The sequence below is a fragment of the Dendrobates tinctorius genome, unplaced genomic scaffold, assembly GCF_039654945.1.
Source record: "Dendrobates tinctorius isolate UK_male_01 unplaced genomic scaffold, ASM3965494v1 ptg000048l, whole genome shotgun sequence".
Taxonomy (NCBI): domain Eukaryota; kingdom Metazoa; phylum Chordata; class Amphibia; order Anura; family Dendrobatidae; genus Dendrobates; species Dendrobates tinctorius.
Genome location: NW_027361716.1, coordinates 25,217,986 through 25,240,212, shown reverse-complemented (window position 1 = coordinate 25,240,212; position 22,227 = coordinate 25,217,986). Strand labels below are relative to the sequence as shown.

Below are 22,227 nucleotides of genomic sequence, written 5' to 3'. Positions count from 1 at the left end.
CTGGTCAGCAAAGAATAATGATGTCTGACTTATTGATGGGCAAATGTGCAATAGATCTTGGCTGGAGTGGTTGATACTAACCCAGTGAGATCAGATTTGAAGCAACCTACTGACATTAACCCTTTTGTGGGGAATTGTGAGGATATAATATAGGGCCCTAGTGCAATATCAATAAATATTTATTCCTCTTGTCTGTTTTTGAGATGGAAAATTTTTTCCTGATAGGAACATAAATATCACCCATTTTTGTTTTGTCACCAGTGTCTGGTTGTATATCAATATCAACTAATTTAAAGTGGATAGACTGTACACAAATATGGTGGTCACTTGATTTTATTATAATAATATTAAAGGTTATATTTTAGTATAAGGCTAAGTTCACACGTAGCGGAATTCCCATGGAAGTTACCGCGAGAATTCCGGAATTCCATTCCGCGAGAAAATAGCATTTTAAATTCCCGCGATTTTCCCGCAGAAAAACTAGTGATTTGCAAGTGTGGAGAGAGGCGGGAAGAAGATCGCCGGCTGTCGGAAGGGGAGAATAACAATATTTTTTATTTTAATTCTATTTTTTACAGGGATATGGTACCCAGAGCCCGGAGGACATTCTCCTCTCCTCCGGACCGTGGGTATCATCCGCAAATGTTCTGCTTACTTTTTGCATGGTGGGCACAGCCACATGCAGAAAGTAAGCAGAACAATGCATTCCTATGTGGGCGGAATCGCCGCAATTCCGCTAAATTAATGAGCATGCTGCGCATTTTACCGCGATGCGATTCCGCCACGGGAAAATCCGCAGCATTAGCACAGCATTGCGGAATCCCATAGGATTGCATGGGATGCTGTTTTTTTGCGTTTTCGCGGCAAAATCACGCGTTTAAAATCACCGTGAAAACGCAAAAAAAAGCTACGTGTGAACCCAGCCTAATTGTTTGTCCACCACAGTCTGTGAATTTCTTATATGATTGTCCCCTACTTTACCATATATTATTGGTTACTTTTGTACACATATAATTTTCTCTTTTCTTATTTATTATCAATCGACATCCAGGGTTCAGGTTTAGACATGCTTGAAGGCAGAATATGGTACAGTGATGCAATGGTTAAGTCATGGTATTGGACACTGATGCGATACATCACTTCCGGCTACTGGGTATTTCTGAACATGCATGCTATCTATACAGCAGGGGTGGGCAATTAATTTTCCCATGAGGTCACAAGAGAAACTGGCACGGTTGTGAAAGGCCGATCAATCAGCTGAACTTAAAGGAGCGGTCCAAAACCAAAGGCGAATTTCATAATAAATGTACCTATTAAGTGTAATCTAATCTCATTACATTCTGACTTCCTCTCTGTCTTTCTTTTTTAAAACTTCCAACGATATTTTGTTTGAGATTCACCAGTGCATGCTTGGATACTCAAATGAGCAGTCATCAGGGTGCAAAGGCCTCTATGCACTCTCTGAAATGAAGCATCATCAGTGATATCTGGTGATGTCTGTTTCAGGGGCTGGAGTAGTCTTGCTCACCTGATAATGCATCGGTTGTAAATTCTGGCATATGCTCAGTATGGGCTCCCTGTACTATATTCCTTTGAATGAATAGTGACAATGCGCTCCCTTGCTGGCTCTAAAGAGAAGTGACAAGCCGGCAACAGAGCGCACTGTCAGTGCAAATTGTAAGGAGGCAAAAAATTTGCATTTGGTTACTCCACCCCACAGCTTCCTCTTTGTGACCAGCAGGGTAATTAACCCCGATATGATATAAACCGTCAACCTTTGATTTGTATTCATCCTTGTACATCCGACCTGAGGAAGAGGTCATGGAATGGACCTCGAAACGCGTTGTCTTTGTATGTTCCATGAAATAAAGCATTGATATTGGAACCTACTCCTAGAATCGACTGGATTTCCTCCATTTGAGGGTTGAAGTATAGCAGCGCGGGAACCAGGTGGTTTTTTTTCCCTTTTGGGATCTCCTCTTTGAGTAAAAAAAAAAATCATGATTTTCATCCAGAAAAACAGACTATTTTCCATCTGTATTCTCATCTGTAAAGCATCCATTTTTATACATCAGAAGGGAATAAAATTTACAAGATCAAAAACAGTGTTCTATGTTAGTAACTGAAATGTACACACGTGGTCAAAATTGTTGTTACCCCTCTTTTAATGACAGAAAAACTCGAAATTGGTCACAGAAATAACTTCAATCTGATAAAAGTAATAATAAATAAAAAATCTATAAAAATGAACATATGAAAGTGACATTGCTTTTCAACCATGCTTCCACAGAATTTAAAAAAAAAATAAAACTCATGAAATAAGCCTGGACAGAAATGATGGTACTCCTGAAAATAATGTGACAAAAGGGACATGTTAAATCTCGGTGTGTCCACTAATTAGCATCACAGGAGTCTACGATCTTGAAATCAGTGAGTGGGCCTGTACAGAAGGCTACAGATACTCACTGTGCTGTTTGGTGACATGGTGTGTATCACACTCAACATGGACCAAGAGGAAGGGAAGGAAAGAGTTGTCTCAGGAGATTACAAAGAAAATTGTAGACAAACATGTTAAAGGTAAAGGTTATAAGACCATCTCCAAGCAGCTTGATGTTCCTGTGACTACAGTTGCACATATTATTAAGAAATTTAAGCTCCAAGGGACTGTAGCCAACCTCCCTGGATGTGGCCGCAGGAAGAAAATTGATGACAAATCAAAGAGACGGATAATACGAATGGTAACAAAAGAGCCCAGAAAAACTTCTAAACAGATTAAAGGTGAACTTCCAGCTCAAGGAACATCAGTGTCAGATCGCACCATCCGTTGTTGTATGAGCCAAAGTGGACTTCATGGGAGAAGACCAAGAATTACGTTTTTTTGGTCGCCGCGACATTGCATTAAAATGCAATAACGGGCGATCAAAAGAACGTATTTGCACAAACATGGTATCGTTAAAAACGTCAGTCTGGCATGCAAAAAATAAGCCCTCACCCGGCCCCAGACCACGAAAAGTGGAGACGCTACGGTCTCGGCAATTGCGCATTTTTTTTTTAGCAAACTATGGAATTTTTTTTTCACCACTTAGATAAAAGAGAATCTAGGCATATTTGGTGTCTATGAACTCGTAATGACCTGGACAATCAAAATGGTAGGTCAGTATTAGCATTTAGTGAACTTAGCAAAAAAGCCAAGCAAAAAATAAGTGTGGGATTGAACTTTTTTTGCAATGTCACTGCACTTGGAATTTTTTTCCCATTTTCGAGTACAAGACATGGTAAAATCAATGATGTCATTCAAAAGTACAAGTCATCCCGCAAAAAATAAGCACTCACATGGCCATATTGACAGAAAAAATATAAAAATTATGGCTCTGGAATGAAGGGGATCGAAAAACGAAAAATCAAAAAAAGATCCAGTCATTAAGGGGTTAATCTTATATAGCCAGTTTCGCACCTCTTCTTGGGTTAGATTAGAGACCCTTAATATAGGGTTTTCTTTGTCTCTCAGCATTTCACCTAGCATTTTATTTTCTACCGTGAATACCGTGGAGAAGAAGATGTTTAGTATATTAGCATTTTCCTCGTCATCTACAACCATTCTTTCCTCACAATTTTTTAAGGGGCCTACACTTTCGATTCTTTTACTATTGATATAGTTGAAGAACAGCTTGGGATTAGTTTTACTCTCCTTAGCAATGCGCTTCTGTTTCCTTTTTGTCAGCTTTAATTAGCTTTTTAGATAAAGTATTTTTCTCCCTGTAGATTTATAGAGCTTTCACGGTGCCATCCTGCTTTAGAAGTTTAAATGCTTTCTTTTTACTGTTAATTGCCCCTCTTACTTCTTTGTTTAGCCACATTGGGTTTTGCCTATTTCTTGTCCTTTTATTCCCACAAGGTATAAACCGCTTACAGTGCCTATTTAGGATGTTCTTAAACATTTCCCACTTATTATCTGTATTCTTATTTCGGAGGACATCGTCCCAGTCAACCAGATTAAGGGCACCTCTAAGCTGGTTAAACTTTGCCTTCCTAAAGTTCAGTGTTTTTGTGACTCATTGACAAGCCCTCCTAGCGAAAGACAAGTGAAACTGTACAATATTGTGGTCGCTTTTTCCTAGATGCCCGACGACCTGCAAATTTGTTATTCTGTCAGGTGTATTAGATAGTATTAGTTCTAAAAGTGCTGCTCTTCTGGTTGGATTCTGCACCAATTGTGAAAGATAATTTTTCTTGGTTATTAGTGGAAACCTGTTGCCTTTATGGGTTTCGCAGGACTCGGTTTCCCAGTTAATATCCGGGTAGTTAAAGTCCCCCGTAACAAGGACCTCATTATGGGTTGCAGCTTCATCTATCTGCCTTAGAAGTAGACTTTCCATGATTTCTGTTTTTCTTTGCTAGCTGGTAGTGCCTCATCCTTAGGTGTGCCATCTTCATCCTCCACAAGGCCTTGGCATCGGTTTCTCAGTTGTGTGGTTGGTGATATCTCTATGGTGTTCTTGCTTCTTTTGGTTACATGCTTCCACTTCTCTGCTTTTGAAGGTTCTTGGACACTTTCTTCACCTTCTATGACCAGTAGAGATGCTTCTGTTTTGTATAGGAAGTCTTCATTTTCTTTGATGAGTTTCAAAGTTGCAATTATTTCTTCCATACCCCGCACCTTTTCTTCTAAAAGGGCCAATTGTCTACACTTCTGGCAGGTGAAGTTGGATTCATCTTCTGGTCGATCTATGAACATGTAGAACATGTTGCAGCTCACCATGTAGGTTGTCACATCTGCCATGTTGCTCCTAGATCCTGCTGACTTGCTGTGTGTCTTCCTTCTTGTGTAATCTACTGTGTGTAACCTTCTTGTGTAATCTGTTGTGTTTTTTCCTTCTTGTGTAATCTACTCAATCAGCCAAGCTTTCTTGCAATACTGTCCTAGAGGCAAAAATTTGTGCACCGTAAGGTGCGCGGTTTGACGATGCTTTCCAACCAGCTGGTCCCGGCTGTACCCAACAATCTTCTTGCTGAGGGAGACTCTCTGCTTTTCCTACACCTGGAATATGCAAATTGTCCCCCTCAAGCTTCAATCCCTGATTTTGGTAATTGTCCACTAGTTTTCGCATGGATCTGGCATAAGTCTGGGCGTTACTGGATTGGGATCATCCTGAAAACTTAAAAGCTTTACAAATGTTTTTAAGGTTCACCAATTATTAGCATAAGTTCATCAAGAATGATTTGGGAGTGGCCAAACCACTGATGGGTATGACCAGAAAAGGGATGGACTTTTCTAAATAGTCCAGTCTGGCCAAGGAGGCTTTTGGTCTTTAAAAGAGATGTTTTGCTTCTGCAAAGATTCTTAGACAGCCTGACGTCACTCAGCCATTCATTGAAGCAGTTGATGCATCATAGGTGGGGTTGGGGCTGTAGGCTGTATTATTGCAAGGTTCATCTCCAAGAAAATGACATCCGTGTGCAATCTTCTCCAAGAAAATGTCATCCTCCAAGAGAAACTAAGACATTGGTAAATGGGAACTTTTGGCAGTAAAGTAGGCATTTGAAGAGTGGCATCATTTTTGGAGGGGGCATTTCATCCAGTCATGGTAATCTCCAATCATAAGAATCCTTCGTATTTTGAATCTGCTAAACAACTGACACCTAGGCAGGCAAGATGGTCATTGTTCACCAGATTCAACTTTTTTTGTGATTTATACGTCGGGGGATAAAAACATCAAGGCAAATGCTTTATTGCGTTGTTTTCAGGGGGAGGAAGTGATTGCATGTCGGTTCCTATATTACAGAAAGGGGAAGTTTATGCCACTATATGTTCTGATATGGACAAAGAGGCTCAGGAGGAGGGGCCTGCTGCCTGCTCTTCAGGTAAACTGTTTGTTAACCTCCATCTTAAAATTTTGAGTGAACATCATGATTCTATTCTGGCTGGACATCCTGGTAGCAAAGCCACCACAGATCTTCTTACTCATTGTTTTTGGTGATCTAGGGTGCCCCAGGATGTTTGGGAATATGTAGCTGCCAGGTACTTATGCGTGTTCTAAGACCTCTCATACTCAGCCTTTCGGGGCTCTTCAACCTCTGAAGACCATGGACTCATTTGCTAACGAAATCGTTAAATTACACAGGATTCCATCTGATATTGTTTCCGATCAGAATGAGGGGGTCAATTTATTTCAAAATTTTGGAAAGCCTTTTGTGCTCCCTTAGTGGTTTAGCGTTAATTCTCATCAGCCTTTCATACACAGTTCAATGGGCAAACTGAAAGAGTGAACTAGAACCTTGAGACATATTTTAGGTGCTTTGTGTCCGAGAATCAGGAGGATTGGGTTTCTTACTTACCGTTAACTGAGTTTGCTGTGAATAACGGGTGTCACTATTACTAGTAATTATCCTATTGCAGTGAGTTTAGCCTACACTTTTACTTTACTACACCTTGCCTCTTTCTAAAATCCGTTTACAATGAACAATTCTGCATTGTAAGACTTTAGGTTGGCATGCTGTTTGACCATTCAATGTTGTAAATATTTTAATATTTTTATATACCGTATATACTCGTGTATAAGCCGAGATTTTCAGCACATTTTTTGTGCTGAAAATGCCCCCTCGGCTTATACACGAGTCATTGTGAAGAAAGACAGAGGAGGAGGGGGAGCGGCGGCAGGAGTCATGAATATGGACGCAACTCCACACCTATGGATGTGGAGGCATATTCATGACCTTAATGAGCGGTACCATGTGACAGCTCAACACAGGAAGAAGCTGTCAGCTCTGGGACAACGAAGGACACAGGGGACGTTCAGTGACGGCACAGGAGGGTGAGTATGATGGAGGAGGATGGGGGAGCACGGAGGAGGACTGGTGGAGGATGGGGAGCACAAAAGAGCACGGAGGAAGACTGGGGGAGAACAGGAGAGTACAGAAGAGCACGGAGCAGGATGGGGGAAGCATGGAGGAGGACGAGGAGCATGGAGGAGAACTGGGGGAGGACAGAAGAGCACGGAGAAGGACGGGGGAAGCACAGAGGAGGACTGGGGAGGGCGGAGGAGCACAGAAGAGCACGAGCAGGACAGGGGAAGCATGGAAGAGGACGGGGAGCATGGAAGAGGACTGGGGAAGCACAGAAGAGCATGGAGCAGGATGGGGGAAGCACAGAGGACTGGGGGAGGACGGGGGAGCACAGAAGAGCACAGAGCAGGATGGGGGAGCACAGAAGAGCACAGAGGAGAACGGGGAGCATAGAGGAGGACGGGGGAGCACGGGGGGAGGACAGGGAGCTGAGCCATACATAGAAGGATGGGACAGGGGAGCCGAGCCATGCATACTGGGAGGGGGAGAGCCACACAGAGCGGGACAGGGATCAAGGGACAATGCATACCCGGCTTATACTTGAGTCAATAAGCTTACCCAGTTTTCCGTGGCAAAATTAGGGGCCTCGGCTTATACTCAGGTCGGCTTATACTCGAGTATATAGTACATTGCATTGAGTTGTTTTATGGCTTCCAGGTCTTTTGTGAGAATTTTTATTATGTATTTTTACTTTTTACATGTTTACTTGATTGCATTACTCTACCTATTATATATTATTCATTAACTAATTAAAGATTATGCACTGTTCATTCTGCGTTTACATATTCTTATTTATATCACTGTATTCACGTCACACATGATACAACTCAATGTTTGAGTGGATTTGACTAAGTAATATATATATGTATATATATATATATACTCTAGATGGTGGCCCGATTCTAACGCATCAGGTATTCTAGACTCTCTCTCTCTCTCCCTCCCCACGCCGCAGATCTCCCAACAGAGGCGTGTGTTTTTCGAATGCGCTGATTGTTCGCGGCCGGCCGGGCGCGAACAACCAGCGCAGTGGGATTTCCGTTACAGACAGCCAGAATTAGATGATTATATAGTATATATATATATATATATATATATATATATATATATATATATATATATATATATCACTATGAATGCACTACTTAGATTTATCTCTGATCAATTCAGCTATAATTGCACAGGCACATGAATATGTGCATTAGGTGTCATGTGTTATGCTTGACAAACGCTTCAGCACATGTGTTATGCTTGACAAACGCTTCAGCATAGAAGCTGAAATGTCACATGTACAGTATTTGAGTGGATAAAGTCCAATTTTTTCACTTGTTTTCATTGGAGTGCAGTTTCCATTCTATTTTTCTACACTTGAACCTTGGCTGGCTGTTTGTGGAAGTTTTGCACCCATGACATCAGGGCTGTTTTTCCTTGGAAACATATGTTATTCTTATAATATTTTTACCTTCTTCTTTATCTTCAGTGACAAGATCAGCTACGATATCATCTATGTTGTCGGGGACTATATTGCATTGCTCTCCCTGTAAGACATGAAACATGATTAACGGACTGTAAAAATGTGGTGCTGGTCTGATCAGTGATTCTTTTGTTACTAATGGTAGCACGATTTTTCAGCATGCTAATTTTGAATATCATTCTGTACACATTAATCACACAATGTAACAATTATAGCAATTTGCTACGTTCATGCTGTTTAATTTCAAATGGTAGCACAATGAATCATATTCAATTTCTTGGCTAATTATCTACACATAATAGTAAATAAAATCCTTAGCAAAAACTGTTCATTGATATAGCTTGATGTTTCGGGCATTAGCATACCCTGTCAACTAAATAGCCATATCTTTGTATATTTTCACACTAAGCATCTATGCTTGTCAAAATAATGAAATATTTTTTTAAAGGTTTGTTGAGATATTGCAGCTCATCCCCATTGAAGTGAATAGGTCAGACTTAACAGAAATTTCCACACCTAACAGTTTCAAAGTGAACTAAATTTTGAACAAGGACGTGGGAATGTGGCGACAAAGATGACTCTACATAACTAGCCCATACTTTGGGCTAGTCTTGACTAGCCCAACATAACTTGTCTTCATAGTGCAAGGCATTCTGTCCAAAGTATGTTTTCTCTGAAATGTTGCAATGTTTCAGAGCTAAAGATAGATATTTGTATGATAACTGAGCCTGCCTATGGCTCCTCTTGTCCCTGGTTTGGGCAACACGAATCAAACAACAGGCTTCCTTTAATACAATGAGTTAAAGATTAATTTCAGAACTGCATATTAAAAACATTTTTGACATATTATGGAGACATGTCAGAACTTTGGATTGAGTATGTACATGTTGAGAAACCCAGCAAACACTAAAATGAAGGAGTAAAAGTGACCAGCTGAGCTCTAGTTTACTCCAAGGAGGATTCAATATGGAGTGCTCAGTAGGGATATTATAACGTCGACTCCATCCAATTACATTATATGAACTGTCTCCATAACATGTTAAAAATTTTCTAAAATTGAAGGTAGTCTTTAAATCGATTAAACTTGATTATATAATTATATAATGAAGGAAAAAAAATATCTTTGTGCCATGGTAGACAGTATCTAGAAAAATATTAAAATTTGAGAGTCTTCAGTGGTTGATCTCCTTTAATGGCTGACTGAAAAATGGCAATAAATAGCAAGATGTCAAGTTTTTTAGGTCTGTTCATCAGGCATAATATTATGCAAAATTTGAAGAGTCATGTATTTCTACACAACAGGGCAAAGAATAGTGCCGTAAATAAAACAAGTCACATGAAGGAGAACTAGTAATATGGGAAGGAGAGAAACAGTTGTGCCAATAAATTTCGAAGCAGTTCATAGATATGAAGTGTGAAAGTTTCATTGTCCTCTGATTGGGGTCTGGTTCTGTGCTGTGATGCCCCCGAATGGTCTGAGGAGCACATTCCTTAATTGATGCAAAAATACATAAATCCATGTGACACATTCATTCCTGCGCTGAATGTGTCAAAGGCCATCATAAGTTTGAACTCCCAGAGTCTTCAGTCTTTCTTTATTGCACTATTCTATGTACTGGTTTTTATAAACATGTCACTCTTCAGATTTTGTGTTATACCTCTGCTCTGCCTACTTCTGCCTTTTTTGATGAGAAAGAGAGGTGTACTGGCCTTCTACTTTTCCAGGCCTGGTTGCTTAATAGAGGTGTCACATAACTGCCACAAGCCATATATAAAGAGTGGAAAAGTTAACTGAAAAAAACAGTATTACTTGGCAACCTGAAAAAAGCACCTACTGTTCATCTGGCGAACTATACTTAAAAAGAAAAAAATATATATTAAAGAAAATAATTTCCTCCATGTTAGTGCATGAAAGAATAGATTTACTTATTTATTTTTTAAAAAGCCTATTAATATTATTCTTCACCATAAAACTATTTAATAATTGTATTGATTATGTATGATATTTAATGTTACCTACCTTTCTTGCAATTCGCTCAATAGCAACTCTAGACACTGGAATGATTGGACCTCCTTCTGGATCATAAAATGGGCTCTGTGGATGGTCCAAACTAGTCAATGGACGGATTTTATCTTGTGGTATTGTAGGTTTGTTAGGTGACTAGGTATAATGAGAACACAGAAAAGATATATTACTGAAAAGATCTTTACAAGCAAATGATTGACTTGATCTAAATAAATCTCTAGTCTTTTTAATTACGAATAGGGATGAGTAGATCAATTAAAGTTTGGGTTCGTACCAACTTTACTCCAAAGTTCGGTTTGGGTACAAGAACTTGACCCAAATTTAACCCCAGACCTGAACTCCATATAAGACATTGGGGACCTGAACTTTGATGCTGTAAAATGGCTGTAAAAATGGTCATAATAAGGTTTAGGTTGGCTGCAAAAAGGAAGCAAAATGGGGGGTAAGAGCAATATAAATGCCCTGCAAACAAATGTGGATAGGGAGTTTATTTAAAATAACATACAATAAAAAAAAACAATCTTGAACCAGGAGGCGATGATCCAAGTGGACGAGTGGAGCAGTGTTTTGCGTGTCTAGTTTAATGTAATTGTAAATAAATAAATTAAAAAAAACAACTTGGGATCCTCCTTATTTTTAATAACTAGCCAAAGGAAAGTAGACAGTTGCGAGCTGTTTTTATGCCGGCCAATTAATATCAGCCCCAGATGTAAGCTTTACCTTTGCTGGTTACTAAAAATAGGGGTGTGAGGAGCTTTACAAAGACTAAAGATTATTGGACAACTGAATATAAAACAGAGTCCACACTGTAAGGGATGCAGACTTTTTCCACCACGGAGCACCAGTTACATCAATCTTATTGCTGTGTTTTATTACAAATTAAAGCCCCCGTCACACACAGCGATCTCGCTAGCGAGATCGCTGCTGAGTCACAAGTTTTGTGACGCAACAGCGATCTCATCAGCGAGATCGCTGTGTGTGACACTTACCAGCAACCAGCCCCCATGCCGGTTATCGCTGATCGTCCTGGAATGGCCAGGACAATTTTTTGATCACTGGTCTCCCGCTGACCAGCATGCATCGCTGCGTGTGACAGGCAGGAGACCAGCGATGAGCGAGCAGGAGCTGGTAACTAAAGTAAACAGATTGTTTGTAAGCGTCACGCAGCACTTAGAAACCCGATGTGTACCTTCGTTACCAGCGCGCTGGTGCAGGGAGCTGGTAACCAAGGTATACATCGGGTTTCTAAGTGCCCCGCGCCACTTAGAAACCCGATGTGTACCTTGGTTACCAGCTCCCTGCACCAGCGCGCTGGTAACGAAGGTACACAGTGGGTAACTAAGTGACATGCGTCGCTTGTTACCTGCGTGTCGCTGGTGCTGATCGCTGGTGAAGCTGCCTGTTTGGCAGCTCTCCAGCGATCATGTAGCGACACACCAGCGATCCTGACAAGCTCATATCGTTGTCAGGATCGCTGGTGCGGCGCTATGTGTGACGGGGCCCTAACTTGCTGTGTTTTATTAGAGATTTGCTTGCTTATCAGTTTAAGTGCACTAATTTCACCTGGAAAGTGTTCAGCTTCAGGAACCAATGTTTCCTTTCAGTGACAGTAAGTAGAGCTAGACATGCAGGCTGGGTCTTAAGTATAGATATGGCCAGACACAGGATTGGTAATCAGGTAAATCAAACATTCCATTAAGGGGGTTTTACACATAGCGATATCGCTAGTAATATCGCTAAAGCATCACCGATTTTGCGACGCAGCAGCGATATTGCTAGTGATATCGCTATGTGCGATACTTACCTCCGACCGGCTCCCCCGCTGTCTGTCATTGATCATGCGAGATCGCGCAGCTCCATTTCTCGTCGGGCATTTCCTGCTGGTGCCAACGAGCGACGCGTGGACAAGGACGGGAGGACGTCAGGATCGCCTCATCTGAAAGGTAAGTAACGACCGCTGTATCGCTGCTGCATCGCTGTGAGATCTGCCTGTGTGGCAGCTCACTAGCGACCATTTAGCGATGCACCAGCTATCCTGACTGGGTCGTATCGTGGTCGGGATCGCTGGTGCATCGCTAAATATAAAGGGGCCTTTACTCTTGTTAGTGTCTCAGGAGCCTCAAGCCATTGTTCTCCCAAACATTAATCCCATTATGTGGATAGGAATAGTAGACCCAGTGGAGCTGTCACTACAGGGGGTCTCACATGCAGTCACAGGTGATGAGGAAAATATCTCCACCAGTGCATAGTTAGCTTGGTATGAAGTTTTTCCCGAAAGCCGGGCTCAATTCCGTGCAGGCGACTTGGGGTATTTAGGACACTGACGAGGGAATGGAGGGGTTGTTGCTGGCTGGAGTTGGATACACATGCTATGGTCGTGGAATCTGTTGTCTGGAGGAGCATGGACTATGACTATAGACTATACTAATGGGACATACAAAAGCTGTGGGCCACCCAAAAATTGGGAGACAGTGGGTATTGCCTGGTAGAGGGGCAATGTAACTACCGGACAAGGGTTTGGATCTTGTTGACTGGCGGCATTTTAGCCATCTACCTGGAGTTGCTGTAAGACCATGGACGTAAGGAACAAAAAATAGTTGCATTCTTAACCTGCCAAGGTGAATATTACAACCCACAACCTCACATCTTCACAATGGAGACCTCCCCAAAAAATGACATGGGGTCACCCCTAATTTTAATAACCAGCTAATGCAAAACAGACAGCTACAGGCTGATATTAATAAGCTCATAGATCATAGAATCGTAGAGTTGGAAGGGACCTCCTGGGCCATCTGGTCCAACCCCCTGCTCAATGCAGGATTCGCTAAATCATCCCAGTTAGATGTCTGTCCAGCCTCTGTTTGAAGACTTCCATTGAAGGAGAACTCACCACTTCTCGTGGCAGCTTGTTCCACTCCTTGATTACTCTGTCAAAAAGTTTTTTCTAATATCTAATCTGTGTCTCCTCCCATTCAGTTTCATTCCATTGCTTCTAGTCTTTCCTTGTGCAAATGAGAATAAAGTTGATCCTTCTACAATGTGACAGCCCTCTAGATATTTGTAGACAGCTATTAAGTCTCCTCTCAGTCTTCTCTTTTGCAAACTAAACATTCCCAAATCCTGCAACCTTTCCTCATAAGACAGTGTTTGCAGACCGGTCACCATTCTGGTTGCTCTTTTCTGAACTTGCTCCAGTTTGTTGAAGTCTTTTTTAAAATGTGGTGCCCAAAACTGGACACAATATTCCAGATGAGGTCTGACCAAAGAGGAGTAGAGGGAAATAATGACTTCACGTGATCTAGACTGTATGCTTCTGTTAATACATCCTAGAATTGCATTTGCCTTTTTTGCTGCTGCATCACACTGTTGACTCATATTCAGTCTGTGATCTATTAGTATACCCAAGTCTTTTTCCCATGTCATCTTGCTTAGGCCTATCCCTCCCATTCTGTATATGCTTTTTTCATTTTTATTGCCCAGATGTAGTACTTTGCATTTTTCCCTGTTAAAAACCATTCTGTTAGTTGCTGCCCACTTCTCCAGTTTATTTATATCTTTTTGAATCCTCTCTCTCTTCTCTAGTATTAGCTATCCCTCCTAGCTTTGTGTCATCAGCAAATTTAATCAGTTTACCCTCAATTCCTTCATCTAAATCGTTGATAAAGATGTTGAACAATACAGGGCCCAGGACAGAGCCATGTGGTACCCCACTTGAGACATTATTCCAAATGGATGTGCAGCCATTTACGACCACTCTTTGGGTCCGATCACTAAGCCAGTTATGAATCCACCTAACAGTTGCCTTGTCGATTCCATACTTAGTCATTTTTTCAATAAGGATTGTATGAGATACTTTGTCAAATGCTTTGCTGAAGTCAAGATATACTATATCTACAGCATTTCCTTGATCCACCCAATCAGTGATTCTGTCATAGAAGGAAATTAAGTTAGTCTGACATGACTTATTAGTTACAAACCCATGCGGACTCTGTTTAATCACTTCATTCTTATCCAGGTACTGACATACATGTTGTTTAATAATTTGTTCAAAGATCTTTCCAGGTATAGAAGTCAGACTCACTGGCCTATAGTTGCCTGGGTCCACCTTCTTCCCCTTTTTGAAGATAGGAACAACATTTGCTCTTCTCCAGTCTTCTGGGACTTCTCCTGTTCTCCAAGAATTTTCAAAGATTATGGAGAGGGGTTCAAAAATTTCTTCTGCTATCTCCTTCAGTACTCTGGGGTGTAATTCATCTGGACCTGGAGACTTGAATTCATTTAGGTTAGCTAAGTGTTTCCTCACTATCTTTCTGTTTATAGATATCCTGGATTCTTCTATTCCCTTAATAAGACAGTGAAGAACAGTTGATGTTACATTTCCTTTCTGAGAGAAAACAGATACAAAATAGGAATTTAAAAGTTCGGCCTTCTCAACATCCTGAGTCTTACCATTTCGTCATTTTCATCCTGTAAAAATCCTATAGCACCTTTGACTTTTCTTTTACTTTTGACATATCCCCAAAATCCTTTATTATTGCTTTTGACATCTCTTGCAAGCCTCAATTCATTGTCAGCTTTAGATAATCTGATTTGTGCCCTGCGGTTCTGCAGACAGCATTATATTCTTCTTTAGATATGCCTCCCTCTTTCCATTTTATAAACATTTTTTTCTTCCTTTTTAGCATGTGCTTAAGTTCTGTGTTCATCCATCCTGGCTTCCTTAAATGCTTCCTATTCTTCCCTCTTTTCGGAATTGTTAACAATTGTGCTTTGAGAATTTCATGTTTCAAGATTTCCCATCCTTCCTGGACATTTTTGTCTTTAAGGATATCCAGCCATTGGATCCCTCCAATTCTCTTTCTGAATCCCTTAAAATCTGCCTTTCTGAAATCTAACCTTGACATCTGAGTCTTCACAGGTCTTCCTCCTCTAGTTATCCAAAATTCTAAAATAGCATGGTCGCTACCTCCTAGGGTCCCAGCCACTTTTACCTCCTCAACCATTTCCTCCCTGTTTATAAGGATTAGATCCAAGGTAGCAGTTCCCCTTGTTTTCTCCCCTACCTTTTGGAAGATACAGTTGTCAGCAAGAGAGGATAAGAATTTCCTTGACCTGTTAGTTTTGCCTGAGAGAGATTCCCAACAAATGTCTGGATAGTTGAAATCTCCCATGACAACTATGTCATATTTTTTGGAGAACTTGGCCATTTGATGCATAAAGAGTTCATCCATATCTTCAGCTTGCATAGGCGGCCTGTAGTAAATGCCTACAATGGTGTCCTTTCCATTGTTCTGTCCTTGTATTCTTACCCAAACAGTTTCCACAGAACTCCCAGTCTCTGAAGCTTCAATCTCTGTGCAAATATACGCATTTCTAACATACAATGTGACACCTCCTCCTCGTTTATCAAGTCTGTTTCTTGCAAATAAGTTGTATCCTTCTAGTCTTGTATTCCAATCATGTGTATTGTCCCACCAAGTTTCAGTGATTCCAATGACATCATATTTCTTTTCCTGTGTTAGTAGTTCCAATTCTCCTTGTTTGCTGCCCATGCTTTGTCCATTAGTATATAAACATTTTAGTTTGTGATTGGTTTCTCTTTCTCCAATATTTTTATTAATTAGATTCTTTTGTCTTTGTTCTTCCTTTCCACTTCTAATAGCAGAGTTCTCAATAGCATTTGTCAGGTGTATGGCTTTTTCTGGTCTTTTGCTTCCCTTCCCATGTTGTTCTAGTTTAAAGATCTCCTTACAAGTGTAGCAAGGCGACTTCCAAATACATGTTTTCCAGTCTTCGTAAGGTGCACCCCATCTCTAGCAAGTAGTCCATCGTAAACGTAATTCACTCCGTGATCCATAAATCCAAATCGTTGCTGACGGCACCATCGACGTAGCCAGTTGTTCACCTGCAGAATCTTATTCCACCTACTTGTTCTATGGCCATCCACTGGGAGGATGGAAGAGAAGACCACCTGCACTCCCAGTTCTTTCACTTTCTTGCCTAAGTCTTCAAAGTCTCTGCAGATGGTTTCCAGGTCGTTTCTTGCGGTGTCATTTGTCCCCACATGTAGTAGCAGGAATGGGTAGTCATCTGTAGGTCTGAAGAGTCCTGATATCCTGTCAGACACATCTTTAATTTTTGTACCTGGAAGACAGCACATTTCTCTTGAAGTTATATCCGGTCTGCAGATAGCGGCCTCTGTTCCTCTCAACAGGGAATCCCCCATGACCACCACTCTCCGTTTCCTCTTCACAACATTTTTCTTTCTCCATCCAGGAGGACTCTGAGGGTGTACAAGGTTGCTGTTTGTGGGCAAAGTCTTATCCTGATGTATTTCTTCATCGTTTTCCTGCGTGAGAGCCTGGTACTGGTTCCTGAGAAGTATGGGTGCTGACTGCCTCCTGATCCTCCTGCTTCTCAGGGTCACATGTCTCCATTCCTCTGTTTCTTCAGGTGCACTTCGAATTTCTTCTCTTTCTGTAACATGAAGAGATAATTCTGCTCTGTCTAAGAACTCTTCACCCGCCTTAATGATCTTCAACGTAGCTAACCTCTCTTTGAGATTTTGCAACTTTTCCTCCAACAGGGACACAAGCTTGCATTTGTGGCATGTGAAGTTTGGCTTTTCCACTGGTAAGTTTGTGAACATGTAGCAAGAAATGCAGCTCACCAAATGGCTCCTGGCCTCTTCCATATTGAGATTTCTTAAAAACGATGAAAGATGAGCCAAAATTCAGCGCGCGGCTTTCCGATTTCCTCTTTTCAGCTGCAACTGCCAAAACCCAGTGATCGTTGAGCTCGCGGAGACTCTTCACTTATCCCAGAAGGCACTAGGAATACGCAAATGATCTCCTCAACACTCTTCCCCTGGCTTTCCGATTTCCTCTTTTCAGCTGCAACGGCCAAAACCCAGTGATCGTTGAGCTCGCGGAGACTCTTCACTTATCCCAGAAGGCACTGGGAATATGCAAATGATCTCCTCAAGACTCTTCCCCTGGCTGGGAAGGTACATGCATATTGGCTCCTTCCCAGCCTAATAAGACTCTAGTACCAGTACCCAGTACCATTGTAAATGTTATATATTTTTGATATAAAAGAATATAGGAGCGCTCCTGTGGATGGAGGAGTCAGAGAGCCGTTATTCGGACAGCAGCTATATCTTGTGTATAGGACCCCTTACCTCAGTAGCCCCCGAAATGTTGCATCATTACAGTGGGTACGGAACGTATTCAGATCCCTTTAAATTTTTCACTCTTTGTTTCATTGCAGCCATTTTGTAAATTCAAGGAAGCTCATTTTTTTCTCATTAATGTGCACTCTGAACCATAAGAAAGTTCTTTTTATTTCATTACTATACACTCTACACTCCATCTTGACTGAAAAACAAAACAGAAATGTAGAAATTTTTGCTAATTTAAAAAGAAAAAGTGAAATATCACATGGTCTTAAGTATTGAGACCCTTTGCTCAGACACTCATATTTAAGTCACACGCTGTCCATTTCCTTGTGATCTTCTTTGAGATGGTTCTCCTTCATTGGAGTCCAGCTGTGTTTAACTAAACTGATAGGACTTGATTTGTAAAGGCACACACCTGTCTATATCTGACCTCACAGCTCACAGTGCATGTCAGACCAAATGAGAATCATGAGGTCAAATGAACTGGCCAAGGAGCTCAGAGGCAGTATTGCGGCAAGGCACAGATCTGGCCAAGTTACAAAAGAATTTCTGCTGTACTCAAGGTTCCTAAGAGCACCGTGGCCTCCATAATCCTTAAATGGAAGAAGTTTGGGACCACCAGATATATAGATATATACAATATATATACTACTACGATATTATATATATATTACTATATATTATATATTATTACACTGCTCAAAAAAAAGGGAACACTTAAACAACAGAATATAACTACAAGAAAATCAAACTGTCCACTTAGGAAGCAACACTGTTTGACAATCAATTTCACATGCTGTTGTGCAAATGGAATAGACAACAGATGGAAATTATTGGCAATTGTGTATCCAAATCCGGCTATAAACTTCTCCACAACAGTATCATGGACCTGCCTGTTGTGTTCCTTGGTCTTCATGATGCTCTCTGTGCTTCAAACAGAACCCTGCCTGAGACTATCACAGAGCAGGTGCGTTTATACAGAGACTTGATTACACACAGGTGGATTATATTTATCATCATTAGCCATTTAGGACAACATTGGATCATTCAGAGATCCACAATGAACTTCTGGAGTGAGTTTGCTGCACTGAAAGTAAAGGAGCCGAATAATATTGCACGCCCCACTTTTCAGTTTTTGAATTTCCACAAATATTTAAAATAACCAATAAATTTCATTTAACTTCACAATTGTGTTCCACTTGTTCTTGATTCTTCACCAAAAATTTACATTTGGTATCTTTATGTTTGAAGCATGATATGTGGGAGAAGGTTGAAAAGTTCCAGGGAGCCAAATACTTTCGCACAGCACTGTATAGACACATAGAATAGAGTAGAGAGAAAAATGTCAGTCACACATATACATATATATATATATATCCAATCCAACCACCAGGGCAACCAGATTGCAAGAAATGGCTGATAAGCTTAAAGTCCACATTTACCCCACAGCACTCCTTAATACAGAAATCACCAAAGCACTAGAGGAGTCTGATGACACCACAATAGCCACTTGCAAAACTCCAAGACTCCCCTTTGTCCATAATCATCACCCCACAATGCGTAGGATCCATAATCTTATCCGAAAACACTGGCCCCTTTTAAACAGGGCCTATCCTAACATCCAGATTTTCAAGAACCAACCACTAATATGTATGAGACGGCCACAAAACCTTAGGGACAAAATAGTTAAAGCAGACTTAGGATCACGCAAACCAACAGTGTCAAGGACTCTGACTGGTCAAAGGAGGACAGATACTTTCCCATGCTTAAACTGCATGAGCTGCTCCAACATTATCAAGGGCAATGAGGTTGTTCATCCCCGCACTGGCAAGTCATACCCTATTAGGGATTATTACACATGTGAAACAAATTTTGTGGTTTACATTGTCAAATGCCCGTGCAGTCTAGCCAGGCGAGAATCCAGTATCTTCTCAACCTCATATTCCACATTACCTTCAACCAATACAGGGTCAGGAGGTGCCACCACAGGAACTACTGGCTCAACAAACCTCTTCAACAGAGACTTATGAAACACGTTATGGATCTTAAATGTAACAGGAAGAGCCAAACGAAAAGAGACCGGATTAAGAATCTCCAAAGTCTTGTAAGGTCCAATAAATCTAGGTTTAAACTTTGGAGAAGCCACCTTCATAGAGATATTCTTTGATGACAACCAAACCATATCACCCACCTTAAACCGGGGACCAATGGTCCTATGCCGGTTGGAAAACCGCTGGGCCTTTTCCTGGGAGCGAGACAACTTATCCACCACTTGGTCCCAAATCTGGTGCATTCTCTCCACCACAGTGTCAACACCTGGGAAGGCAGAAGACTCCACCTGCCCTGAAGAGAATCGAGGATGAAACCCAAAGTTACAAAAAAAGGTGACATCAAAGTGGCAGAACTAGCTCTATTATTTAAAGCAATTTCGGCAAAGGGCAAAAATGAGACCCAATCATCCTGATCAGCAGAGATAAAACATCTCAAATAAGACTCCAAAGTCTGGTTTGTTCTCTCCGTCTGCCCATTGGTCTGAGGGTGAAACGCAGAGGAGAAGGAGAACTGAATTCCCAGCTTGGAGCAAAAAGTCCTACAAAATCTAGAGACAAACTGAACTCCTCTGTCAGATACAATGTTCTCAGGAATCCCATTCAAGCGAACCACCTGGTGCAAAAACAAGGGCACCAACTCTGAGGAAGATGGCAACTTAGGGAGTGGTACAAGATGGACCATCTTAGAGAATCTATCACAAATCACCCAGATAACAGTCATTCTCTGAGAGACAGGCAGATCAGAAATAAAATCCATTGAAATATGGGTCCATGGCCTCCTGGGCACTGGCAAAGGCATCAACAACCCACTAAAGCGAGAACAAGGTTTAGACCGGGAGCAAGTCCCACAGGACTGCACAAAATTCCTGACATCACGAGATAAGGCGGGCCACCAAAAAGATCGACTCACCAAATCTCTAGTACCAAAAATACCTGGATGACCAGCCAATGCGGAGCAATGAACTTCAGACATCACTCTCTTCCTCCACTGGTCTGGAACATACAATTTTCCAATGGGACAATGCTCAGGTTTGTCCTCCTGAAACTCTTCCAGAGCACGTCTCAAATCGGGCGAGATGGCAGAAAGAACTACCCCCTCACCTAAGATGGTAGCAGGCTTGGTCACAATAGGTGAATCAGCAAAGAAACTCCTAGAGAGGGCGTCTGCCGTGACATTCTTAGTGCCCGGAAGAAAAGAGACCACAAAATCAAAACGTGTGAAAAACAAGGCCCACCTAGCCTGTCTAGGATTCAAGCGTTTGGTCGACTCCAGGTAAATCAAATTCTTGTGGTCAGTAAGGACCACAACTTGATGTTTAGCTCCCTCCACCAATGTCTCCACTCCTCAAATGCCCATTTCATGGCTAACAGTTCCCGATTCCCCACATCATAGTTGCGTTCAGATGGGGAGAACTTTTGGGAAAAGAAAGCACAGGGATTCATTTTAGATGTTATCGGATCTTTTTGGGACAAAACAGCTCCTGCACCAATCTCAGAAGCGTCCACCTCTACCTGAAACGGGAGTGAGACATCAGGTTGCAGAAGTGAATCTCCGCTTCAGCTCCTGCAAGGAAGAAACATCCTCTGGAGACCAATTCAGCACATCAGCACCCTTCTTAGTCAAATCAGTCAATGGTTTGGCAATACCAGAAAAATTAGCTATAAATTTACGATAAAAATTAGCAAAACCCCAAAACTTCTGGGGGGCCTTCAAAGAAGTGGGCTGAACCCAATCATAAATGGCCTGTACCTTGGCCGGGTCCATTTCAATAGTTGACGGAGACAAAATAAATCCCAAAAATGAAATCCTCTGTACACCAAAAAGGCATTTCGATCCCTTAACATACAGGGAATTCTCCCTCAAAATCCAGAACACAGTCTGAACATGTTCCACATGAGAGTCCCAATCCCTGGAAAAGATCAAAATATCATCCAGATAGATGATCAAAAATTTATCCACAAAGTCCCGGAAAATATCATTCATGAAGCACTGGAAGACAGAAGGGGTATTAGTGAGCCCAAACGGCATCACCAGGTACTCAAAATGTCCCTCCGGAGTATTAAACGCCGTCTTCCATTCATCCCCATGCTTAATGCGACTAAGATTATACGCCCCCTGAGGTCAAGCTTGGTAAACCAGCAAGCACCTTTAACTCTGGAGAATAGATCAGAAATCAGGGGTAACGGATACTGATATTTAACAGTAATTTTGTTGAGGGAACGATAGTCAATACAAGGCCTTAATGAACCATCTTTCTTGGCCACGAAAAAAAACCCAGCACCCAAGGGTGAAGAGGATGGTCTAATATGACCCTTCTCCAACGACTCCTTAATATAAGATCGCATAGCCTCGTGCTTGGGTACAGATAAATTGAAAAGTCGACCCTTGGGAAATTTACACCCAGGGATCAGCTCAATTGCACAGTCATAACTCCTATGAGGAGGCAAAGACGCAGACTTATTCTCACTAAATACATCATAAAAATCAGCCAAATAGTCAGGAACATCATGCGACTGGGGAGAGGTGGAGAAAACAGGAGCGTCACTAAGAGCACACCGACAACCCCAACTCACCACAGACACAGATTTCCAATCCAAAACTGGATTATGGATTTGCAACCAGGGAAACCCCAGAACGATGGTATCATGCAAATTA

At 41.4% G+C, this 22,227-nt stretch overlaps 1 protein-coding gene across 2 annotated transcripts in view; it reads right to left on the bottom strand.

The window, feature by feature from the left end:
- Positions 1 to 22,227, bottom strand: part of SPON1 (spondin 1) — a 744,565-nt gene that overhangs the window by 110,152 nt on the left and 612,186 nt on the right. For both annotated transcript variants that reach the window (XM_073576349.1, XM_073576350.1), the window contains exons 9-10: positions 10,338 to 10,478; positions 8,306 to 8,381 (exon numbers count right to left, since the gene is read on the bottom strand). In XM_073576349.1, coding sequence (XP_073432450.1) covers positions 8,306 to 8,381; positions 10,338 to 10,478 — 217 coding nt within the window. The remainder of the gene's footprint in view (positions 1 to 8,305; positions 8,382 to 10,337; positions 10,479 to 22,227) is intronic.